Source organism: Phycodurus eques, chromosome 16 (genome assembly GCF_024500275.1).
Source record: "Phycodurus eques isolate BA_2022a chromosome 16, UOR_Pequ_1.1, whole genome shotgun sequence".
NCBI lineage: Eukaryota > Metazoa > Chordata > Actinopteri > Syngnathiformes > Syngnathidae > Phycodurus > Phycodurus eques.
Genome location: NC_084540.1, coordinates 426,935 through 451,818, shown reverse-complemented (window position 1 = coordinate 451,818; position 24,884 = coordinate 426,935). Strand labels below are relative to the sequence as shown.

At 45.7% G+C, this 24,884-nt stretch overlaps 2 protein-coding genes across 4 annotated transcripts; both read right to left on the bottom strand.

The window, feature by feature from the left end:
- Positions 1 to 2,183: 2,183 nt before the first annotated feature.
- epor (erythropoietin receptor) lies at positions 2,184 to 8,315 on the bottom strand. Of its 2 annotated transcripts, none has more exons than XM_061701495.1 (8): positions 8,005 to 8,315; positions 7,704 to 7,836; positions 6,823 to 6,989; positions 5,904 to 6,055; positions 5,670 to 5,838; positions 4,217 to 4,304; positions 4,038 to 4,125; positions 2,184 to 3,777 (listed from the first exon to the last, which is right to left on the bottom strand). In XM_061701495.1, the coding sequence occupies exons 1-8, from the start codon at positions 8,105 to 8,107 to the stop codon at positions 3,370 to 3,372; spliced, it is 1,308 nt and encodes a 435-aa protein (XP_061557479.1). In that variant the 5' UTR covers positions 8,108 to 8,315; the 3' UTR covers positions 2,184 to 3,369. The 2 variants fall into 2 exon arrangements, with proteins under 2 accessions (XP_061557479.1, XP_061557480.1); XM_061701496.1 differs by having other exon boundaries at positions 5,670 to 5,826; positions 8,005 to 8,313.
- Positions 8,316 to 12,911: 4,596 nt separating this feature from the next.
- rab3db (RAB3D, member RAS oncogene family, b) lies at positions 12,912 to 24,613 on the bottom strand. 2 transcript variants are annotated; one of them, XM_061700392.1, is made up of 5 exons: positions 24,107 to 24,613; positions 18,706 to 18,942; positions 14,023 to 14,141; positions 13,794 to 13,918; positions 12,912 to 13,699 (listed from the first exon to the last, which is right to left on the bottom strand). In XM_061700392.1, exons 2-5 carry the CDS (start codon positions 18,940 to 18,942, stop codon positions 13,518 to 13,520), a joined length of 663 nt encoding a protein of 220 aa, XP_061556376.1. In that variant the 5' UTR covers positions 24,107 to 24,613; the 3' UTR covers positions 12,912 to 13,517. The 2 variants fall into 2 exon arrangements, with proteins under 2 accessions (XP_061556376.1, XP_061556375.1); XM_061700391.1 differs by lacking the exon at positions 24,107 to 24,613 and adding an exon at positions 21,917 to 22,132.
- Positions 24,614 to 24,884: the final 271 nt, after the last annotated feature.

The following is a 24,884-nucleotide window of genomic DNA, read 5'->3' as shown; positions in this document are numbered from 1 at the left end:
ACACGAAGAAGTATATGTTCTCATATTTTTTCATTTTGAAGTAACATGTAAACATTCACAGGACAGAGAGAGAAAAAAGTAAGTGAACCTCTACGCTACCGATTCTCCAAGAGCTAATCAGAGTCAGATGTGAGCCAACCTGGGGTCCAGTCAATGAGACAAAACGGGAGGTGTGGCATGAAGGCGCTTTGACCACTAGAAAGCACACACAAGGTTAGCGTTGTCTCCTGTCGAGAAGCATTGTCTGATGTGTACAATGCCTCACACAGAAGAGCTCTCAGAAGACCTACGATTAAGAATTGTTGACTTGTATATAACTGGAAAAGTTTACAAAAGTATCTTGAAAGTTTTGTTCATCAGTCCACGGTTAGTTAAATTGTCTAAATGGAGAAGGTTCAGCAATGTTGCTTCTCTTCCAAGGAGTAGCCATCCTGTAAAGATGACTGCAAGAGCACAATGCAGAATGCTCAGTGAGTTAATCAGAATCACAATCCGAATCAGAATCATCTTTATTTGCCAAGTATGTCCAAACAACACACAAGGAATTTGTCTCCGGTCGTTGGAGCCGCTCTAGTACGACAACAGACAGTCGATTGACACAGAACACTTTCGATGGCAGAAAGACATTGAGAAAAAAACTGTCCGTTTTTTAAAAGTGAAAAAGTTAAAAACCGTTTTATAAAGAAAAAAAGAACCCTTGCGTGGCAGCCGAAGACTTCCAGAAATCACTGGCACATGCAACATCTCTGTTGACAAATCTACCAAGAATGGGCTTCATGAGAGAACACCAAGAAGGAAGCTATCTGTCCAACAGTTAAAGCTGCAAAGAGGAGGAGTGTTGCAACAGGACAACGATGGCTTCAGAGGAAGAAATGAAGTGTTCTGGAGTGGCCCAGTCAAAGTTCTGAGCGCAACCCGAGAGCATGACCTCGAGAGCTCTTCACACCAGACATCCCAGGAATCTTGCTGAACTGCAACACTTTTGTAAAGAGCAATGCTCTAAAATTCATCCTCGATTGTGCATGTGTGATCTGCAACTACCTGTAGAGAAAAGGTTTGGTCGAGCTTGTTGCTGGCCAAGGAGAGTCAACCATTTGTACTTACTTTTTTCCTCCGTGTCCAGTACATTTTAACACGTTATTCTCTATAAAGATATCCGTCCATCAATTTTCTGAACTGCTTATCTTCCCGAGGGTCGCAGGCATGAAAAAAATCTAATTGTTTGTATGGTATTAGTTTAAACAGACTCTGTTTATTCTTGTGATTTAGATGAAGATCAGACTATATTTTATGACCAATTTATGCAGAAATGGAAAAAAATTACAAAGGGTTCACATACTTTTTCCTCCCACGATAGACTTCAAAGCTATGTGTTTGACATCCAAATTATCGAAGTAGAATGATCAGTATTTACAGCTACATCTGATATAAACCTTAGAATTTTGCATTATTTGTTATGTTACACCATATTATTAGGTGAGCAAAAGTATTGGAACAAAGAGACTGAAAAATAGCCTCCAGTGAGTTTCTCGTTGGATCCAAATCGTTGGCTTGCAATAACTGCATCAAGCCTTTGAAATGTTTTACCAAACATTTGCTTTCTTCTTTTCGCAGCCTCTTTGAATTGTTGTATGTCTTTTTCTCTTCCAATAAAAGACTTGCGACTTGACTTTGAGTGTCTTGGTTGCTACAAGTGATTAGAAACACCCCATCTTAGTTCATCGCATTAGCATGTGGACATGCGCAAAGTTGCACGAAACACACACAAACAGAGGTGGGACCAAGTCAGTGCTTTGCAAGTCACAAGACTCAAGTCTTTGCCTTCAAGTCCCGAGTCAAGTCCCAACTTCCCAAGTTGAGACAGGCAAGTCCCGAGTTCAGTCCCAAGTCCTAGACTTTGAGTTTCAAAGTCTAGTCTCCTAGGACTTGCGACTTGACTGCAATTTGAAGTCGAGACAGGCAAGTCCCGAGTCAAGGCGCAAGTCCTGCTTCAAAGTCTAGGCCTTGCAACTTGACTTGGAGTTTCAAAGTCTAGGACTTGCAACTTGACTTGGGACTTGCCTATCTGGATTTGGGACTTGACTCAAGACTTTACTTGCATTGACTTGGTCCCACCTCAGCTTGTGTGTTTCGCGCAACTTTGCGCATGTCCACATGCTAATGCAATGAACTAAGATGGGGTGTTTCTAATCACTTGTAGCAACCAAGATTCTGAGTGGGGATGGTCGTAATCAATGAATTGCTATATTGTGTGGAATTGATTGTTGATTAATCATGCCTCAAAGCAATTGAGGAAAAACGGAGTGCACTACTTGGCTGCAACCAGTAAAGGCTCTATTGATTCAGTCTAATAAAGACATTTGTGGTCTCTTGAAGAACGACACGATGCCAATTATGGCAAGTTGAACTACTTCCATGCAGACCTCCATGATGGCACAACTCGCATTAATCTGCACAAAACGGTACTAGCATGGGAACAGACGTTAATTCTTAGTACATAGTGGGTGAATATGTGGAGCTGTAGCCCAAAACACCCAGAGGATGGCAGTGGACTTACAGTACCTCCTTTGCTCTGACGATGAGGTTATAATGGCAGAGAGAAATAAGTTCTGTCAGATGTAAGGGAGTACTTGTCAAAAGAAGAGCCATATAGTTAAGTGTTTCCCAAGGTTGAAGTTCATTTCGTTGGTGTGGCCCTCTACGCACGCTCCACGATCGCCCTGCGATTGACTGGCGACCAGTAGGGATGGAGTACACCTGGACTGAATAGTCATAGCAAATGAATGAATGGACTTTTAGATCCGCCATCATCTGTCGGCGAAGCATTTAAATATTGATGGCTCGTTGCTCTGTGTTCAGTCTTTCAAAGTTTCAGCTGTGTTTTCTTTGCTAACAATTATTACAATTTCCTGAATATACAGTAAAAGAATCTCTAAGGAAAGGCCAATCAAATTTTGTAAAGTTATACACATTCTACAGGGACACCAGATGTATATGCCAACCTGAATACTAGTGTTTAGCGAGAACAACACAGAGATTAGCATTTCTAAGTACTCTGACAGGTCTCGGAAGACTTTGATCATTAAGAAATGATGGAGATAATTCTTTGTCATTATGGCGGTGCTGATGAGAAGGCTGATGATCCAAATGGTCTTCTGCTTGCCTCAGTCCCATCCATCTGAGTGTTTGTCAACTCGGGAGTCATCCTGGTCTAATGGCTGCATTGGCAGGAAGGTTCATCCTTGAACAGGCGTAAATAATCGGCTCTACTCATGGGACTATGTTCCACAGAGGACTTGGAGTGTGTAGCCCATGTCTTTTGGGTATCCAGCCGTGCGTTGGTTACTGAAGCTGTGGTACAGACCCAGGTCAGTGAGCTTCAGTCAGCATTGTCTTTTTAAAGGCCAAAAGCACCTCTAGGGGCAAAGTGTTATTTTCTTGGCTGCGGTTGTTCTCAGTGAGGGTGACATAAGTATCCTGAGACTCCAGTCGAGATGACTGGGAGCAAGGAACAGGGTGCTGGTTCTGCACACTTAGGTTCTCCATCAGCCAGTGATGTTGTGGCTTTTTCCTCAGTGCCAAATCCAGACCCTCCTGCACATCCTCCTCTGTGTATTGGAGTGTGAAAGCGCTCGACATTTTTGGTGGTAGAGATGGAGCGGGTAGTGGGGGCTTCAGGCTTAGCTCTGAGAGAACCTCCAGAGAAGTGGGGTATTCCTCGTTGTAGAACAACGCTGGGGTCGAGCACAAGCCCCCAGTTGTATGGCTCAACCACTCCTGTGCAAAAGCAAAAGCAATTGAGTGAAGATTGTGTTGACTCATTTATCAGCTATGAAGGATTTTCTGCTATGGGTCTTATCTTTAAGCTATCCCTTTCTGATTCAACTGAACCTTGCGTTTTAGGCTTATCAGTGTATAGTAAACGTATATAAAAATGCACAAGGTAAACATCACGCAATAAATGATGTATCTAAAATGTATGTAAAACGTACACAGTGCTATAGTATATTCTTCTTCGACTCTCGCCTTGTTCTTACCTGAAAGTCACCACCGTAATCAGTAAAAAGGCCTTGAAACTTTCCATCGGGAGTTGGAATAGTTGGCCAAATCTTCTTTCTTAGAAACCTGAAAAGAACACAAAGGCTGAAATATTGCACCGCCCCCAACCATCAACTGATACTGCTTGCACTTTTTTTTGCGGTAGGGAAATCCTGACCTGCGATTGGACACGAGCACAGTGAAAGACAGCACCATGAGGATGAAAGACATGATGAGGATTAGGAACACAATGAGTGGGTTGAGTTCTGTAAAGAGTCATTGGAAAACCACAAATGGTTAATGCAAAGAGCTCAAACGTAGCTCCTGATACAATAGTTTCAAGATTTAGCTTCGGACAGTTGCGAGAAAACTGGTAGTTGAAAACTAAGTCAGTAGCTTTGCAACTCAAAAAGCAAACCCTCCCACAAAAGGTATTCTCGATACAAAATACCCACAACCATACAGTATGTACACAAACCACGCTGTTTTGGTTACCTCAATTAACTACAGTATATTAAAGAGTCTAGCAAATATGAACAGCTCTCAGCTTCAAGTAGTGCAGTTCTACACCCTTGCAATCTACACGCGTAATAATGAACATATTGTTTCATTAATACCTCGTCATTGTCAACCAAATAACTTTGTTGACACTATTAAATGAAAATTCCAAGATAGTATACAGTACAAGTGTTTGCTTTGAGGCCATTTGAAAGTTTCTTTTCCTCCATTGCAGCAGTGGTTACCCAGTTTAATATGAGGAGTACTCCCCCTCGGACCCATCAAGTATCAGTGAGTTATGAAGAGGAGTTTCTGAAGTGTGGACACCGAAGGACCTCTAATTGGTTCAAATTTCCAAACACATTTTGACCATGGAAAAAAGGTTCCAGTGTCAAACAGTCACCACCTCTGCAGCCTTATTAACTACCAGCAATGAAGTAATGTTGTCATTCGTATCCCTTTTCAATACTGCTTGTCCTTATTAGGGTCACGGGTGAGCCGGAGTCTATCTCACCTGACCTTTGTCGCACAGCACATAGATGGATGGACAATTAGTCTATATTGTATATTTTGGGAATCCGGGAGGCAGCTGGAGTATCCGGAGCAAAATGTGAGCAAGCACGGAGAGAACATGCAAACTCCACACGGGAAGGCCAGAGCTGAAATGAAAACCCGGACCCTCAGAAGTGTAAGACAGACGTGCCAACGAGTAGGTCACGGTGGTGCCCGTCTCTTACCCAAAGTCACCCGGGATAGGCTCCAGCTCACCCACGGCCATAGACGGGATAAGCAAAATAGGAAATGAATGAATAGTTTGTCCCGGGGCGAGTAGCAGCACTCGAGCGACAAGGCGCTCTTTCACAAACTTTCACTTTGTTAGTATCACTCCACTCACCACGAAACTTGTCCTTGACATATGGCTCACTGTTCCAAATCTGTTTACCTTGACCAATCTTATTCCCTGTATTATGCAGACCATTATAGCCATCGTGTATACTGTATATACCAGAACTTCTCTTGGCATTCCTCGTAAAAATCCTATTATTGACCCTTACGTGAAATATCCATCTGTTTTTACAATTGCACAGTACGGTTCCCCATTACACAATTGTATTCGGTCAATAAATGCAGACCTGCAGGCGGTGTCTCCATGAATACTGGGTCACTCCACAAACTCCAGTAGCCATTGTAGCTAATTCCATCCAGTTTCACCCGAACCCGCACCGTGTACTTAGTGCCTGGCTGCAGGCTCCTCAAGATCATCCTGGAGCTGGCTTGTACCACCTCGACCTGCAAAACCAGCTGTCAGATCAGTCATAAACCCCCGCCGATTCAAAAAATGGAAGCCTTCCTAAAATAGCCATTACCTGCGCCGTACGACTGTCGACCGTGGCGTAGGAGACCTCGTACATCATGCTGTCATCCATGTGTTTGAGAGGAGGAGGTATCCAGCTGACATTCAGCTGACCCTCTTGACCAGTGCTACTCACAGTCACGTTAGCGGGAGGGTCCAGCAGAACTGTGGCATAACCGCACGATTTGGAGGGCGATTAATGTCATTTCTCTATTTCTCACGACTCGTCCCGTGACACACCAGTACGGATAAACGTATGTCGACACACCCACCGATCCAACGATTCCCAAGCGCTTCACGTTAACGATCGTCGTGTGTGCTGTGCGAAATTCCTGCAAGTATTTCAACTAAACAGGCCCAGATAAGTACATTGAGAGTTTGAGACCAATTGCGGATGGCTCTCACAGGTGGTCTTTCTCACCTGGATCCGCGGTGCCTTCACCATGTCTCTACACTATTCATCAATATGTGCTGCGTGCGTGTGCATGCGCGGGCATGTTTTGCCTTTGTATGTGGGACTTGGTAGGGAGGGACTGTTTTTTGTCAATGTCTTTCTGTCTCCAAAGCGTTCTCTGTCAACGGACCGTCTGTTGTCGCACTCGAGCGGCTCCGACGACCGGAGACAAATTCCCCGTGTGTTTTTTGGACATACTTGGCAAATAAAGATGATTCCTGCTTTTTTAATTGTCTCTTTTTATCTCTGTGAAGCACTTGGTGTTCCATTTTAATGTATGCAAAGTGCTACATCATTTCGATTTGAATGGTAACCTTATTTCTATACTTGGATGACATTTAAAATGTTGCCGCTGAACTAATTTAAGGTTGCCCAGCTTCCTTGAACACATTGTGTTGGACCTCCAAAAGGTGGTAGCCCTGACAATGTCACCAAGGACATGCTGGAATTTCCGAGAAACGAAATGTCGCAGACTTACACAAACGTTCCACCTGAAGGCTGCGATTGTGGATCAGGTTTCCGTCTCGACGAATTTGAATGTCCATTTGGACAAACATGCAAGCTTGATCCAGGTGGCAGCTGTACAGCTTCTTTCCCCCGGACATATTGTGGACTGTCAGTGGGCATTCGCTGCCGTTTTCATTTCTGTTGGGGACACACAAAGGCAGAAACACAATTCAGAAAGCCATTGTGATGAGAGTTTGCACCGATGAAGAACTGCACTGCACTGTACCGCTGTGTCTATCGGTTTCTATAGTCCTCATAGCAAACGTGTACTTTTATGACGCAGGGTGGCGGCTGAGTCGGAGCCTCCATCCCAGCCGACTTTGGGCAAAAGGCTGGGTTCACCTTGGAAAAGCCAACGGCAGAACAAACGACTATTCACGATCATATCTGTACCTTTGTACTAACCCTATACTTTATACTCATTTGCTACGCCTCCGTGCTGCCCCGATGCCAGTCAAACCTGATTATGATGTTTGATCATTGAATATTTGTTACAGCTCCTATCTCTGTCGACTGAGCAGGCATAACCAATGATGTTGCTTCAGTTGTGAGCATACTACAAAAAAACTACAGTGTTCCAAATCATGATGCAAGTGATATTTTTCTCTGATTTTCATCACTATTTGAATGATACTCAAATGTTTGACGACTCGAGAATTATGCTGACTGTTATTTGCATTGACTATTGAGGAAAATCCGATTTCCCCCAAATATTTTGCTCGATAATTTGGAACGTGGCGTATTAGTTCGGTGTTAACCCGGGATAGAGTTTTGGTCTTGTCATTTACATTGAAAGAAGCACAAGCATGAAACACGCGCCCTCCATGTTGACATCACCCGGCGTGTGCTTACTGGTAGGTGTATATGAAGGAATACTGCTCCACAGAGCCAGCCCTCTCCTCATCTTCCTCCCAAAAGCAGGTCAAGTCCTTGCTCTCTGCAAAGCATTTGGGGGTTTCTGGCTCCTTTTCCAGCATAACAGAGACTGGAGAGGTGATGTTTTGATGCCACACATCACACGGGTGAGCACCATTGCAAAAAAGACAAGTTTTTTTTCTTTTTTTTTTCTTTTACTCCTCTCACTTAGGTCAGCCATCTGTTTCTATAGCAGTCCAGCGATGGAGCCATGTGGTGAATTAAAGATCAGCCCTACCTTTCTTCTGGAAATATCGCCTGCCTGGGATGCCGGAGGCCACGCTCGTGACGCACGCTATGATGGAAAGTGCCAACAATCGTCTCAGGTGATCGCAGGTCATCCTCCTGTCTTCTCGATGAACGCAAAGACCGGTGTCGTCTCGTTGTGCACGACATGAGAACAAGCTGAAACATCTGCACCGAGGGGGGGGGCTCGTCCTGTTTTGGCCCGAGATAGCATGGATAGCGCCGCACGGTTACAAGGCTGCTCCTCACTGATAAGACGTGTGCAGAGCTGTTTACTTTCTCCTAAAATCAGCCGAGACGAAGAGGAGGAGGGGCGAGAGCACACATGCAAAACGTTTTGCTTTTTAATGTACTCTTTTCTCGGTACAAAGGAATTCGACTCACTGACGATTTAAGACAACGTGAGCCTCGGGCCTCGTGCGCACTTCAATGATATATCTACATATCGATCTATCTCTGTATCTCTACATTGCAGTGACTTGTTTTTTGCAGGTCAAACTGGCAAGTGTGTCAAGGCTCCCATTGACCTCTGTATGACTTCTGTTTAGTATGTCTCATTACTCTTTTGCGCGTTGCTGTTACTCCTTTGCTGTTTTGCGATTCCCCCATGAGCCTTCAAACAGCAATGGGCGCATGTTTCCGCGGGATCCTGTGCAAAATGTGGTGGGACAAAAACAGGTCTTTGTGCTTTTTCAAGCTCTCTCTTGGACACTGTTGCCACTGTTCCATAGAAAACACTCGACACACATTTATGGCGCGTATCGTTTCAAGAGTCCCATTTTCCTTGATTGAAATCTAAAATCCATGTTACTCGACATGGGCCAAATTTGACAGCCTCAGTGTACACATTTTTGTCGCACCTGTAAAAAAAAAAAAGACAAAACAAAAGAATCCCATTTGAATTTTGGTGTATTTTCTATCGGTTTAAGGAAAATCGTGAATTTTCAGGGTGAACCAATGGCATTTTGGGTCCAATTCGAGAGGTCTATCAAGATGCCATTCATCATTTCGAAATTGCAGTAGCAAGGACCTATTTCGACAAAGTCCCATTCAGTAATTGTAAATGAAGTCATCTGCTCAAAGGCCAGAGCTCTTAGACATCAGCCAATTCCGAATTTCCTTCCTAAAGACGCTTGAGCCAGGCCTTCACTTCCTGCTTGCTTGTAAATGTACATTAGCTGCCCTGCCGCATCATTGGACACGGAAATAATGTACTGAACTTCAGTAATAGATCGACCGCCAATGCTGTTTTCTTCCCTTTGAACTCAACAGAATTTGGTCCAATAAGATGCACACAGTTTGCTGTGACCGATCCCCTTCTTTCAATACATTGTATAATATAAATGATACAATGCGTACTATAAAACCGCTTGCTGCTCCCTGTGATTTTGTTAGTTTGCCACTAACGTCTTGGTATGAGATCAAATAAATAAATTGAAGATTACACCCTTCAGAATGCTTTGAATAGGTCAAAAGATTGGCCCTTCGACGACCTGTAGATCGAAATACGAACCCCTTCGTCAATTAAAAAGCATTCAGGACTAGACCGTTGAATTCCCGCTCGGAAATGGTAACCCTTCCTCTAAACAAGACATTTGGGACTATGGTATGCTTTCCAACTGACTTTTGTGGGAAGGCTCTTCTCTGCCTCTCTTCACAAAGTGACGTCCATAAACGAGTTCGGTCTGGCAGAACTCGAAAGCCCTGACCCTAGCAAACGCCTTTGAAAAGAAACATATTATAAATACATACTGTAAATTGATAGACACACAGACTAATGTGCGTTGAATGATTGAAAGAAACGCTGCACTGTTTACCTTAAGGGACAGACAGACATAAAGGGTTTCTTATCAGCATACGCCACCCTCGCTGTCTTGGTTTGGCCAAGTTATCACAGCAGTAGACACGGCTGTTTCTTAACCCTGATAGGTAACTGAGGGAGGGGGATTGTCAACCTATCCTGGTCTCTTTCGGTGCCTCCTTGCATCATTTGAAAGAGGGAGGGCAAGTGCTTTATACTGATATCTGTACTGATGCAAGAAAATACGGAATGCTTTTTTTACGAGCGTGGCAACTCTGAGCGGCGGGCATAAAATTCAAGCTGTGCTCGAAAGCGGAGGCCACGCAGAGGGAAACGGTGACAGGAAAAGGAAGATGTGGAAATCGGTATTGTCGAGCCGAACAATGGCAAGTGTGGTTTCGCTGCGTCTTTAGATAAAACGAGAAAAAAAAGGTATGTTAAGATGGATGCGGGTAAATATTGTGCACTACTCGCTAACCGCACAACATAACAACTACAGTGGATGTGCACAGCCCCAAACGACTTGATCAAATAGATTTTATGAGGGCATTCGTTCCGTTTGTATTGATTATTTAGGTGGATTTAGGTCCCATTATTTGTTTTGCTTTATTATCGTCCCAAATGTGTCACTTCAGGTGAACTTTATTTCGGCCGAATAAGTCACGGTTACTTTACCCGCAGTGTGTAATGTGTCAAAATGATTTCAATTTCATCGGCTTGTGAATACAGTTCATAATGCTTCGATGAAATTGCCAACCGTTTCACTTTGTCTCATTCACATCGTGTCCTCTATGTAGGTTGTGAGTACGACAGAGCGAAGGCGCAACTACAGACAAAAGGGTTAGCGTGTTTATTTTAATATATACATTTCAAAAGATTCTTGCTGACATGCAGCTTTAAGCACGCCGCCAACCACCAATAAACTGAATGATGTGAGATGGCACTTTGAATAATCCGAAAGCGATACGCACAAGTACAAAGCAACAAACAGCGACACGGCCGAGCGCAACTGAAGCGGCCAATTAAGAACAAATGGGTCGGCGACTCACACTCACACACACACACACACACACACACCTGGCAGTTGACCCTCGCACTGCGAACCCCCGGCGTTCTGGTTGGGAAGCGACGTTTTGAGGTGCGACATATTGTGCGTTTTATTGAACCACAAACAACAACGCGGCGCGATTGTGATGGAAGAAGCAGCTTTTCCTGGCTGCTGCGGCTATATATAATAATAATAATAATAATAATAATAATACAAAGAGAGGCATTTTGCCGACATTTCGCTTTTTAGCCAAGAAATTATAAATAGGTATTATTGTCTACATCTATATGCCGTATATACAGTATAGTGTATCGGCATGGCAAGCGGGCGTCATTTTTGTTGTAAAAGCTCATTTGATACGACACAGCCTTTTCGATCGGCCGTTCCATCTGCGATTCAGATCGGGATCGCAGCAAAGCTAGTCGGAAAGACGGTCGGCCACTCGTCAAAGCGAGTTGCAGAATCCCGCACGCTTAATTTGGCCGCGTCGCTGGCTAGGAGGGAGACCCGGCAGCTCTGGACAGTCCAAACTCTGCAACATTAGTATGAGCATAGCTAATACCGCAGAAAGACCAGAACCTCAGTAAGAGCTCAGCACATCAGTGTCACATAGCTCTACTGCTTTCCTGTAAAGAACATCGCGGAACCGAACAATTCAGTTCGTATGGGATGTAAAACGTTTGCCGCCTTAGCCCATAGTTGCAGACAAGCCAATTGTGTGGTAAGGAAGACGGTGATGGCATCGGCACAAAGATATTTTTCAGCGAGAGACACTGAGCACGAGAATCAAACGGCGAAGCGGTGACGACCGATGGCTTTGGTTCGGCGACAAAAGACGAGACCGCAGTGTGCGGCTTTCGCGATGGCACGTTTAACACTGAGGAAAAACGGTTTCGTAAAGATACACCTTTTCAAAATCACATGGCGTTTTGATGTTCTTTGAATATTCAGTTGTCCGAGAAATAAGACCGCTCAAAGCCATTTCTTTAGGGACAGCAGTGACCCGACACAAGAGTCGTTTCAAAAATCCTGCTCACGTTTGATGGACATTCAGAGGGCTAGCAATTGATCAAGATGTTTCGCGGTTCGCAGTGAGGCAGCGCCGTGTAGCCTTCCGACGAGCACGTCTGTCTCGTGCTCACTTTCAGCTTCAGCCGTTTTGGGTATCGTTTGCATGCTCTTAGGTTAACCAGAGACTCGACAATTGCAACGTGAGTGTAAACGGTTGTCTGTCCCCGTGACTGGCCGGCGACCAGTCCGGGGTTTACCCAAGCGCTCCCCCAAAGAATAGAAAACGAACATGAGCACAGCAAACTCTCATGAAGAAACCCACGATTAGAGCAATACCTCTCTGACGGCATTTTCACATCAGGGTGCCGAACGGAGTTGCTTGTGAGTGCACGTTTCACTCGTCATGACATTCATCGCAGAGGCTGCTATAATAACCGCACAAGCACCCGTATCTCCTTTCCTGAAAGGATGATCGTTGCGCATGTTAACGGACACACGAAATATGATTGATCACTTTGATTTACAGCCAGCGGTGAGGCGAGTCACGTGGCAGCGTGAGCGGTGTACGACGACTTCCTCACGGGGATCAACAGCCTCTGTGCCTCTTTCGCCTGCGATTTCAACTGGGGAAAATACCCCAAGAAGCAAAAGCAAAAGGGAAACAATGAGTTCGTCAGACGGAAGCGTCAAATGAGCAACGACGCCACGGAAATCACGCAATAGAGACTTCGGCGTGTATTTGCACGGCTCGTTGAATGCCATCGTTCATTGCGCCTTTGGAGCGATGTCCCAATGAAACGATCTAAAGGCTCGTGGGGAAACGGAATGACAAGACGAGCTAAAGGCGACTCAAAGACACACACCGCTTTACGTACACGCCGATGAAATCCAATACAGAAAGTAGAAACAAACAAACAAACGGCCTTTACAAAGACAACACGGCTCGGTGTCGGTTAAGTGGGATTGATTCGTAGCTTGCTCACGTGTCTTCTGGCTAGAGAAAATACAAGCAAGTGCAAAAGGAGTTGAAGAGGTTGTTTGGAAATTTTGATTTATTTGGAGAAAACAAGTCAGTCTGAAGACTTTCCAAAAAGAAGGAGATGGCCTAGGATATAGAAAAGGGATGAACCATTTCAGACATTTTGTCAGAATGTAAACTTCGCACAAGGTCTTACAGTCTACTACTTTGCTACTTTCCTGTCATTTCCATCAAATCGACGGTTATTTGTTTCTAATACACGGGTTCCCTTATGGAGCTAAAATGGGCAACTCTCCATAATTGAGTCCTCTTGCCAAACGCGACCTCAATAATGGAGCATTTTCAATGAAAACTGAGCAACATTAGCATTGCAAAAGCAGGCGCAGATGTCGCCAAAGTATTAGTCGGAACTGCAATGTCTGAGCACAGCGGGTCGTGGCGCACAGAGCACGGGGGGCAGTCTTCCGGGAGCTGTCGGTCGAGGCCGCAAACGGGGAGACGCCGCCAGGAGCAAAGGGGGACTCTAATGGTGTCCATGGCAATGATCTCAGCTTTCGGCCTATTGTGTTGCGCGTGGCTACAGTGAACAGAGAGAAAGAGGAGCAGCGATTCCGAGAGTTGAGGCGGAGGGAAGTAAATTAGCAGTAGTGCGGGTGCGCGTGCAGTTTAGCAAGCACAGTTCCCTCGGCTCTCGGAAGACGCGTCTTTCGGGTTCCTCTGGTTAGACGCCAAGCTCATGTCTCCCTCCGTGCTCTCGTTCATCTTGTCACAGATGACATCCACTAGGCGCTCGAACACCTGCTTCACATTGATGTTGTCCTTTGCGCTGGCCTCGAAGAACTGGAAACCTGACGGCGACAGATGGGAGAGTGGCGGCTTATTATGTCAAAACACGCCGCGCGCATCCAAGGTCAACATTCTCAACTATGAAGTTTTACGCACCGAGGTCCTCCGCCAGGCGCTGGCCGTCTTCTGCGGGCACGAGCCTGTCGTCTTCGAGGTCGCACTTGTTACCGATGAGGATCACCTGAGCGTTGTCCCACGAGTATGTTTTAATCTGCGTAGCCCTGTAGAGCAGACGACAAAATACAAGAAAACGTTCATGTGCATATTTTCAAACAAAAAAAAGGAACAGAAGCAATTATTGAATATACGCAATCTCAAAACTCACCAATCCTGAACGGCGTTGAAGGACTCCTGGTTGGTGATGTCGTACATGAGCAGGAAGCCCATGGCGCCTCTGTAGTAGGCTGTGGTGATGGTTCGATAGCGCTCTTGTCCTGCTGTGTCCTGCATTTTAACACACACACGCACACGCACATACACACACACATATATATATATAGAGAGAGAGAGAGAGAGAGAGAGATCATCATGTTTTGAGGTGTGCATTTAATATTTTATTTTAGAATTGTTTTTGTGGTTTGCAAAATTGTACTGCATCATATTGAGTTTGTTTTTCTTTAATGTACTGAAATAAGGTACATTAACAAAACAAAAAAAAAAAAAGTACTGCAAGTAGTGATAGAAATGAATACATTTTTTGGGTGACTATCCATGGTAATCAGTGTTATTTTTCGAGTTCTCGGGACCGGGGCTTCAATCCCCGGCCCCGCCTGCGTGGACTTTGCACGTTCTCCAAGTGCCTGCGTGGCTTTTCTCCGGGCACTCCGCTTTCCTCCCACATCCCAAAAACATGCACGCTAGGTCGATTGACAACTCTAAATTGCCCGTAGGTGTGAATGTGAGTGCAAATGGTTGTGTGTTTGAACGTGCCCCGCGATTGGGTGGCGACCGGTTGGGGGTGCGCCCCGCCCCCCGCCCGAAGAGAGCTGCGATAGGCTCCGGCACGCCCGCGACCCGCATGAGGAGAAGCGGTAGAGAAAATGGAGGGATGGATGTTTTGTGCAGTCCTTCGCAGTGTTTATTAAAAAGGACATTTGAATGAATTGTAAACAGCAACAAGGGAGCACCGTTGTCTAAACTATTAGCCTCGTGCTGCGTTTGCGCCCGAGCCGTTGATCCAGTACGATATAGTCCAGTTGTCCACTTTGTTCTGGAAAAGCAATTGTTGTAATTGTATGTCTTGTAAATGTATGTACATGAAATCAAATCTTCACCATGACTAACGCATATCGTGTCACCAGCGAAGGCAACTGAGAACAGTTTCTCATTTACAATGCAGACGTGGAGGTAATTTGGGGTTCCGTATTTCGCGTCCTCTGTCGGAGGACGCTCACGGCCGGGATTCCTTTCAGTGGACAACTTGCTCTGCCAACGGAGTGTTTATTGCCGCGAGCTTTACACGTACTATTGTTTCATTTGTAGCACCTAAACAAATAATACACACTAGCAATATCGTGGCAATAGTTAAGTGCATTGGGAATTGCTATGTTTTCATTTCTTCGTTTCACTGCTCTGCCAGTGCAGTCTAACAACAACAACAACAACAACAATACGTACTTTCCATTTCTGTATTGTTGAGACACAGGACGACGCAACTTTCGAGTTCCGAATGGTTTTGTGGGTGCACACGGGAAATAAAGATCAACAAGGGCGACCGAGCGGGACTCGGTTACTTAGTAACGCCGTTCATTTGCATCGGGGTCGTGCGCGCTTGACGTCTCCCGACGCGGAGGAGAGGGGTGGGTTGTCCGGGTAACCACGGGGGCAGTCAGGGTTACGAATGTTCAATTACAGTGAGGACTGCGGTGCGGTCAGACAAAGATTCGCTCCATCCCCCCACCAAGACATCATGCGCGATTTGTGTTGTTCCCTCGACATCATACAGCCATACCAGATTACGAGCAACCTTTTACTGCTCAGCGACTGTTTTGTTTTTTTTCTTTCCGTCAATTGACCGTCTGTCGTCGTACTCGAGCGGCTCCGACTGTCGGAGACAAATTCCTTTTTTGGGCCATACTTGGCCAAATAAAAAAATGATTCTGAGCTAGTATGGCGGTGTAATATAAAAGGGAAAATGTCTACAGCGTTGTTTTCATCAAACCGCACCCGTAAAATGAAGCTTTTGTCTCACACGTAATGTGTGACGTAAAGAGACTCCTGACGTCACGTGTGTTTTTACAGGCTGCCCAAAGAAAAGCGATAACAATATACAATGACCCGTACACCCGCAATACTTGAATGAGATCCAATACACGAGCTCTAATAAACGCGCCTGATCTGATGACAATGCGCAGATTTGAGCGACACTATCAGATGATCACTGAGAATTGTTTGTAATATTCGGGCACTCGACCCAAACGTTGCACAGCCCCGAACTCCAACAATAATGAAGATCGGATCCCACTGATTAGATTACATTTGAAGTTTGTATCTTCATCAAATGAATGGGAATTTGGAACATGAACCGATAAGGGTATTTTGAATTCATTATTTCAATTTTTGAAAATAGATTGTTTGAAGTATACTAATTCAACAATATTCACATTACTGTGTTTGCTGTGATGCGAAACTGAACTGTATCAGACATCTCGTTTGCTGTGGCGATACGAAAGTGTAACGGCGTGACCTCCGTTTTTAGCTGAAGAATGTCGAGTCCGTGTCAGAAAGGGCTTCAGTCCGGAAGAAAAGAACGTTTCCAGTATTTATCCCTGTAGCAGATCGGCACGACTGCAAACAATATTCGCAAAAATGAGCTATTTGGATTTTGATAAGGAACTCCATTGTTTAATGAATACCTCACCGACCACACCAATCAAAATGGAGCAGTATTATTTCATTAAAAGGTGAGATGCAACGGCGTACCTAATGAAGAGGCCGGTCAGTCTGAGAAGAAGAAAAAACCGCAAATGAGTTCGTCCAATCAACGCAAACGGTTGCCAGCCTTTTTGGGAACTCCCGGATACGTTGACGGTACGCAAAAACATCGTGTTTGGTATACAATTGAAGGATGCCCAGTGGTCTTCCACCGCCGTAGGATTCCGGAGATCTTCTTTCTTCTCCCAGTAACCGTATGTGCAGTTTATGCTCTGTGTGTTTGCGCAGAGATCGGAGTACACATCTCCGTGCCAAAGAGGAGGGATGTCAACATTGCGTGTGTACGTGCGGCTTGTGCACGATTGCGCGGAGCAAGAGCCACGTGGCGCATTATCACTCAACCCTGTTTCCATGATGCACAAAGGAGCGCCTGGTCGCTGGCAGGGACGGATCATCGACCAAAAATCGGTGTTCAGTGAGAGTTTTACGGTGAACATTTTGATCACGCTCCTATTTAAACATGTCCACGCCCTTTACACACAGGATATACGGCGGTATATCTTCATGATGTCTGCTCTCCTTCCTCACTCAGCTTCCCGAACTTAGGAAATACCGGTCTGTGTGCCATGAAACAGACAAAACAGGACCAGGCGGACAAGCGAGCCCGCATTCTAACTGAACTGCATTTACCTTGTGAAAGCCTTATGCAGCCATTTGGGCAGATTCTGTACATGCATTTCACAAAAGCACATGTTCACGTCCGGCGAGTGTGTGTTTTGGTGTGGGCATCATCATCATTGCAGTGGCTCACACATTATTAGTTGCGGTGAATCATCTGTTTGACTAGTCTTATCAATGTAAATTAACAGACAAATGTAACACTCCTGAAATGAATACCAATACCAATACCGACATTGCGTGTGTCTAAGGTGTTAACTCGGGACGTTTCTTTTCAAGCAGCGATATCAAGGGTTGGACTCCAAACGCAACGTGTGGCAAACCGGCAGGTCGAAAAAAAAGCTGCTTTCAAAGCTGACATGACTCGGGTTCAACTTACTACATTTGCATTCCATGCCCGATCGGGGCGTAGCGTACGACCGAACGTCCGTGGAAAACCGCCAGCGCTTTATTTTCGAGGATGTCGTCGTCCGACTCGCAATCCTGCTCTCGGGCGATAAACGCTGAAGGGTTTCGGGCCTAAATGCATTTGTGATTTCACGCACTGATATGGAGGGACCTCGACCTTTCAGGACGGGTCTGCCACCTGTCCCGGGTTACAACTCAAGTACGACGAGTCTTATCGTTTTCATCTCCATCTTATCTCATTCTATCATCTGCGTTTTGTTTGTTTCAATTTGGGACTTTGGATTTCCGTTGTGTTATGTAAATTGGCCTATTTTAAGTGTTGTCTTGATTCCTTGTATGCCTTGTGTGAAGCACCTTCAATTGCCTTGTGTCTGACCTGTGCGCTACAAAATAATAATAATCTCCATCATCTAATAATCTTCAAATTCACTTCTCACGAAAAGTTAGGGATAAATTCCGAAGGCACCCAGAAAGCACGACAGCTTCTCGAGGTGAACTTCATTTGACCTTCTCTAATCTTTTGAACGCACGTATGTTTCGCTGCTTACACAACTTGCTGTTCTCTAACAAAGAGCTGAACAGAAGAGCGGTGTTTAAGTTCCAAGGATGTGCGATTCGATGGCTTTCTGTGACTCTTCCGGTCTCTGCTGCAACCTGCTGATGACATTGTGTGACACTAAGCGCAGTGGCCACTTCCCACTGAAAACGTCCCGTTTGAAGCCTCGCGAGGGCCAAGTATTGCTAGTCAACAGTTAGTTGTCGGAACGGCGTGATGAAAACGATTGTGTAACTACAAATTCTAAATGTATCGGTCCAGTCGTAGAATGTTGCTGTTCGGCTCCTTGTTCAAGTTGTGCGAAAAGTACTAAACATTTGAACAGTTGCACGTGTGCCTTCAAAAGCGCAGAGAAGGTCAGATTAAGTTTTTAGATCACAGAGTTAAAAAAAACAAACAAAAAAAAAAACATTTGCTGAGACACGTTTTAAATTCCAAACCAGTTTGTGTGCTCTATTTGTACGTTCCGGCACGGAAGGAGAAAAACCTCACCCAGATCTGCAGTTTGATCCTTTTGTCATTGCGGAAGACCGTCTTGACTTTGAAGTCGATGCCGACCGTGCTGACGAAGGCTGAGGTGAAGGAGTCGTCTGCGTAGCGGAACAGGAAAGAGGTTTTCCCCACACTGCTGTTGCCGATGATCAGAAGTTTGAACATGTAGTCAAAGTTCTGGTCAGCAGCATCCTTCTGGGACGGCGGCTGTTGGAGGCGCGAATCGTTTGACGCCATCTGGAGAGGGCAGACGGAAAAATTCCAACGATGAACCATCGGTAGCGCGGCGGCGGCGGCGGCTTGAGATCAACACCCACGCAATCAAATGAAAATGACATTTGATTTCAAATCAATAAAAGGTTGGGGGGAAAACACGGATCGAGAGCGGTGTTGTCGCCCAAGCACCTCAAATTGAGCAGGCCGACTCTCAGAAGTACTCGGGCATTCAGACCAACAAATCTTTGAGATGCGATTCTCCCGTTGATTGACTTGCTATGTACGAAACTATCTCAAAGGTTACACTTCCTTCGTAGACCGCGATAAACAACCAGGCCCCGTTGAACTGTTTCGTGGCGACGTGTCGTCACCATCGCCTCCTATTTATTAGTTATTACACGGTTTTATGGTTTTGGTGGGTTTGACTCGATTGAGATTTGCTTCATATTTTATCGCATGACTTCTTTCCTCATTGTTGCCGCCTGTTTCTGTCCAAGCATATTCAATATTATCAGCGCTCTGCTGGCTACGCCTGCGGGTTATGTCGGTTGTTGTGTGTCGCGTTTTAACGTTGCGAATTGTCCTCTATGTGAACGATTGTATTCATATGCAGCAATGTTGTAGCGTTCAAAAGAAATTTCCCTGTGGCACAATAAAGTTCATCCTGATCCTGATTGTAGCTTCCCGACGGGAGCGTATTTCCTTGTTCTAGCTGTCACCGTACGTCGCTGGCATAGATAGAGGAACAAATATATATTTGTCAATAATAATGATTGTTGACCAAAATTGGATCATTTTCCACAGCGCCGCTGATGATCTCTTCCGCCTTGCGCCAATGGTTTGCAATCACTGATACAGAGGCCCTAACTTTGCGAGACCTGAATATCTGTGGAACTTCTGAGGTTGAAGTAATGCAATTTTGAATTTGTCTCAAACGTGCGTCGAAAAACATGCTTCGCCTTGTCAAGTCGCACAAAACGTATTTTTAGTCCGCAGCGTGCTCAAGAGCGACCTCAGTCCAGCGAGCAAAGGATTACAGTAAATCTGCATCGGTTTTTCAAGCAGGAGCAGCTTTGCTAAAGTTACTATTAGTACGAGTACAACCACTATACGGAGACGCTTGTGCAATGTTTGTAGCATCCTTCGATGAGCCAACAATGTTCATTTTATTATTTGTTCTGTTCATTTTTAGCATGTACATTCACTCAATGGGCTGCTGACCCTATACGTTCATTTTCAAGCGCTTATTCTGGAAATGGAGGCAATACGGTATATTCGATCATATTCAATTCCTCATTCAAGGAGTAAGGATGAAGGGCTGACGAATTCCAAACCGACCGTTTTCCTGATGAAATACTTCCAAAATGTACCGTTGCAGACGGCAGTCCGAACAATGCCGTGCATCAGGGATTCGGCGACAGTCCTATCGTGCTGGTGCAGACTTGAGCGAAAGTGACGCGGTCGTCGTGCTCTCAAATTACAGGAGGTTTCGGCCATCTGTCCGTCGGCAGGCCCTATTACGTGCGCAGTGTGAGGAGGAAAAGTATGTGCACCGCTTATCGTGGCTTCCATCCCCCACACAAACACAAACACAAACACGGCGCGGCTCGGCCCGGCCCTGCCCTGCCCCTCTGATGGGACTCGTCTCCGCGGAGACGAGTCCCATTAGCGGTCGAAGCAGCGAGTCGGTTCAGCTTTTAACTGGCCGTGAGGAAACCGCTAGCACGAGAGCGATGTCGATATCACACAGAAGTGAGAAACTCCCCCTGCCGGAACCATCCAGTGTGTGCGCATGTGGTCGACTCACTTATTTCACTGGCCTTGAAAAAACACTCAGCTAATACGCTGACATGATAGATTGGCTTAACGCTCCTGCTACGTTGCGACCTATTCGCGAAACTTCTGCTTGGGTTACATCCCCAACGAACGTGGTTCATTTCAGGTGTTTGCGAGTCCAGTCGATAATCCATATGAATTGGGATTGTTTTTTTTCCGGCTTCTGAAACTTTCAAAATGATCCGAGATGATTATTGCTGTAACAACGGGCTTGAAGAAATGTTCGTACGTAATGTCGCTGAGCTCGTTTTGATTCTTGCCAAGTTTGTTTGTGCAAACACACGAGCGCAAGCAAGTTCCTTTGAGCTTTGCAGAAGTGTCAGGTAAGAGGCAAGAAAAAGATCAAGCTTCACACAGATGTGGATAGCGATGCAGATCCCGGAGGGGGTCGTAGCCCTTTCGAAGCAACGTTTCCTCACGTTCGTATATTCCCAGGAGCTCATCCTAAGCCGGAGGTGTCGACCCAGCCACATGTCAACCGTGTCTGCTCTGCACCACTCGCATTGCCTGCGGGCGAATACGTTTCGATCCACTTTCGCAAGTTTCGGAAACGACTTGCGGTCGGAGCCAGTCCATGCCTGCGCGAGGCCCTCAGCAAAACTGGATTTTGGGCCCGGTAATATTGATTATCCAGCATGCATTTGTGGATTTCCCAATGGGAGACTATCATGAGCGTCATAAATGCGTTTTTTTTAAAAATGCGGACTGGGTTTAAGCACGAAGTGGGATGCTAAATATTTTCGAGACTTCCTAAAAAAAGGAAAACCAAAAAACGCAAACTATGCATCTGCTGTAAAAGTCTCATCTGGTTGATGATTTTTAATGGATTTAAAAGAAAACTAAAAACAGCAAGAAGAACAATGAAATGTAAGGACAAATAAAACCAGTGTTGAATAATTGAAATGAAAAAGAGCCGCGATCTGCAGCTCGTGCACCGGGGTCGCATTCTCTCCAGGACCGCAAACCGTTTGGGAGGAGAAGTGAGCGGCTGCCTGGAAATGAGGGTGTCCTGTCGTCATATCGGGGGGTCGCGCGACCCTCGCCGGGATAAGCGATGGATGGATATCGGGGGGGCTTTTGCGTAAAGGCAAGCTGCTCGCTGTTGGGGACGCAAAGTCACTGGAGCCTGGGGGGCGAAGGAAGGAAGTGAACGACATACCTTCATACGGAAGTCAACCAAACTCGGCGCCGTTGGGGGAAATGCCGGGTGTAGCCCCCACCCACCCGCCCAACCGCCCTTCTCGAAAAAAGCAAGAAAGCAAGAAAGCAAGTCGTCCACTGATCGCAGCGAGACGAGGGCCGCCTGCTTCCGCTCCCAGTTGCTCGCGTGTGGCGGAGAAAGCGCAGCGACCGTCAGCCACCGGAGGCTGGGTTTCTTTGCGCGTGCGCGTGCGCCGCTTGGGTCACGCGCACGTCATCCCGAAGACATGGCACGGCAGTGGCAAGCGCTTTGTCGCCGCTCCGACTCCGAACTACTTCGTCAGTCGTCCCCCTTTCCAAGAACCTTGAGCAATGCTCTGGCAGTGTTTTGCCATCCACAAAGAGGGAAAAGTGAGCCTCTTCCCAAAGTTTCTCGTCAGGTTTTGCACTGATATAGTAGCGCAATTGCGATTAGGATCCATTTTTGGCCTTGTGGAATTTTGTTTTGTTTGTCATTTAATTGGACTTGTTGTTTTTCTTTTTGAAAGCAATTGTTGCCATAGTGTATACGCGGCGGCGTCAAACGCGCGGCCCGCGGGCCAGAACCGGCCGGTCTAGGGGTCTAACCCGACCCGCGGCCACTGTTCTGCCCTATCACGCAACTTTGAGTTCGTTTAGACTCTTATTTTGAAAACCGATGCTATTGTTTCGGCACGACTACGATCGAACCCGAAGCGCCGCGAGTCGCGTGACGTCGCACGGACGAAGCTGAGAAAGAAAAAAGATCACTACGCAGTAAGAGAGGGAGGCTTTGTGTGAAGCACGGCCAATCTAAGTATTATATCGTGTGTTCGTGTGCAAATGTGCACACGTGCGCTTAAAAATGAGTTTGCGAAGTTAATCGGGACATGGGTTTATCAAAGCCCGGCTAAACGCGGTGAAATCATGTGTGTGACTCCCAAGGAAAAGCTGGAAGTCACTTCATTTTCGTCCGATGCAAGCTACAAGACTTGTAATTATGCGCACCCAACAAGTTGAATTGTCACGAGGAATTATTATTAATAGCTTATGGTGCCCCAGATATACCGGTCCGGCCCACTTGAGATCCAATTGTGTGGGTTGTGGCCCGCGGACTCAAATGAGCGGGCATATCAAAAGCGTGCGTAGGCCTATGACCTAACAACAGACCTGGTGAGAGCGCGTCGTGACAGTGAGAGAATCATCGGCGCACGCTCGCGACGCTCAGTGGCCACCAGCAGAGCAGACGATGATCATTCCTTGGCCGGATTATGTAACTCCGGTTATCGACAGTAACGGTAAACGTAATGTATCGCGGTGGTGTGCGTCCTATACTGAACCGAGGCTACGTTCAAATATTAGCAGCGGTTTGAAAATTGCATAATGTGCCTTTCGTGACGACCCGCAGCCAGAAGTGGCAAAGGTCAACTGACTACCAGTCCAGATACATAGAAGTACTGATTTGACTCATTGACTCAATTGAAAGTGACAAAGTAGAGACTCTGAATTGCACTTAGAGGAGCGTTTAGAGTTTTCAAAATAATCATACGTCATTGTCGGCGGGCAGGCCAGTGGGAAGGCCCGGTCTCTGGCCGCGTCTCTTTAATTCCCCCTGCTTGCCCGACTTCCGTAGGAAAGTCACACTCAACGCTCAAAGTAGCGGTTTGTTATTTCAGGTAGCGATCGTGTATTTACAAGGCTCCATTTTCCTGTAGAAGATGATGTTACCGACAGACGGCTTTTATTTTGGTACTTCCATTTCTTGGCAGTGTTTCTATATATATACATTTATATTTATACTCATATTTAACATTTAAATATATATATAGTTAACATTTAGTTTGAATATTTCTATTTATATTGAGATGTATATTTACATTTATATATCTATAAATATATATCGAGATTTAGGTGTAGCATTTAATATTTGGATGCAAGTATAAAGTTGACAAATATTGTTCTAAATGTGCAGAAAAGTGCCTCTTGAAGATTCACAGCAGTTTTTTTGGGGGGGGGGGGGGGGGGGGCGTTTTTCCTTTTGGCGTGAACAAACAACACCCCGAACATCTTGTACCTCTAATTTGATTTTTAAGGAGCCACCGGGCCTGAGGAAGAACAGCCAATCAGAGACAGCAGGTGTCAATCATTCGCCATGCACTCGCCCGCACACTTCACGCCTCGTCCCCGATACCTTTGAACGACGAGGTCCCTGTGACGTTGCGGAAGCCCTCCGCGGGACCACGGCTTGCGCTGCACGACGTGAATGGAAAAATGCCAGGAAAAGACAAGTAGAAGAGCTGAACTTCAATCAGAGGCACCTTGAATGGCAGGTGTGTGCTGACTCCCGTTCAACATGGTTCACTTTGAATTGGATTGGCTCCTTCTGAACACATAGCTAAAGAGAGGATGCACACTCCGGCAACAGTCTCTCAGTTGTTTGTTTTGGCTTCCCCACGCAAAAACATGGCGTTGCACGTGAACGTTGGAAAAGGTTTTGAAATGATTTCTCTTGTTGACATCCCAAAACCCTAGCATTTGCCCAGGGGTGTATCACAGACTTTACAGTCGGTCCAGAGTCGGCCTCCGTGGAAAGCAGAGCTGTACTTCAAAACAGCCCGGTTTTCGGGCTCCGGTGGAATAGCACCACTCTTCCTGGATGTCTTTGTTTTCTGACCGAGGTGACGGTCTTGCACCCGCCTCGATCCACTCCCTTGTGTTAGGAATGAGGATGATGTGACAGAAACATTCTTTTCTTTCTGTACTTCCTCTTGTTCACACACCCACAGTCAAGGATTGTTTTTTTTTTTGTCTTTCACCTTCCAGTTGTATTTGTTTTCTTGCGTTATCGTTTGAAACAACCCTGTGACAGATGATATGAACACAGAACTTCTTAACTCCTGTAAACATGATTTCATTACTTGACTAACTTGTCCTTCGCTTAAAAGAGGGTTGAATTCCTGACTGCGACC

Coding starts and splice junctions, on each gene's coding strand:
- epor (XM_061701495.1), bottom strand. CDS start 8,107: ATGACCTGCGATCACCTGAGACGATTGTTGGCACTTTCCATCATAGCG. Junction 6,990..7,703: donor TCCTTCATATACACCTACCA/GTAAGCACACGC, acceptor TGTCCCCAACAG/AAATGAAAACGGCAGCGAAT. Junction 3,778..4,037: donor ATTACGGTGGTGACTTTCAG/GTAAGAACAAGG, acceptor GCTTTTGCACAG/GAGTGGTTGAGCCATACAAC.
- rab3db (XM_061700391.1), bottom strand. Junction 14,142..18,705: donor GGATCAAACTGCAGATCTGG/GTGAGGTTTTTC, acceptor GTTAAAATGCAG/GACACAGCAGGACAAGAGCG. Junction 13,700..13,793: donor GCGCCTGGCGGAGGACCTCG/GTGCGTAAAACT, acceptor TGTCGCCGTCAG/GTTTCCAGTTCTTCGAGGCC.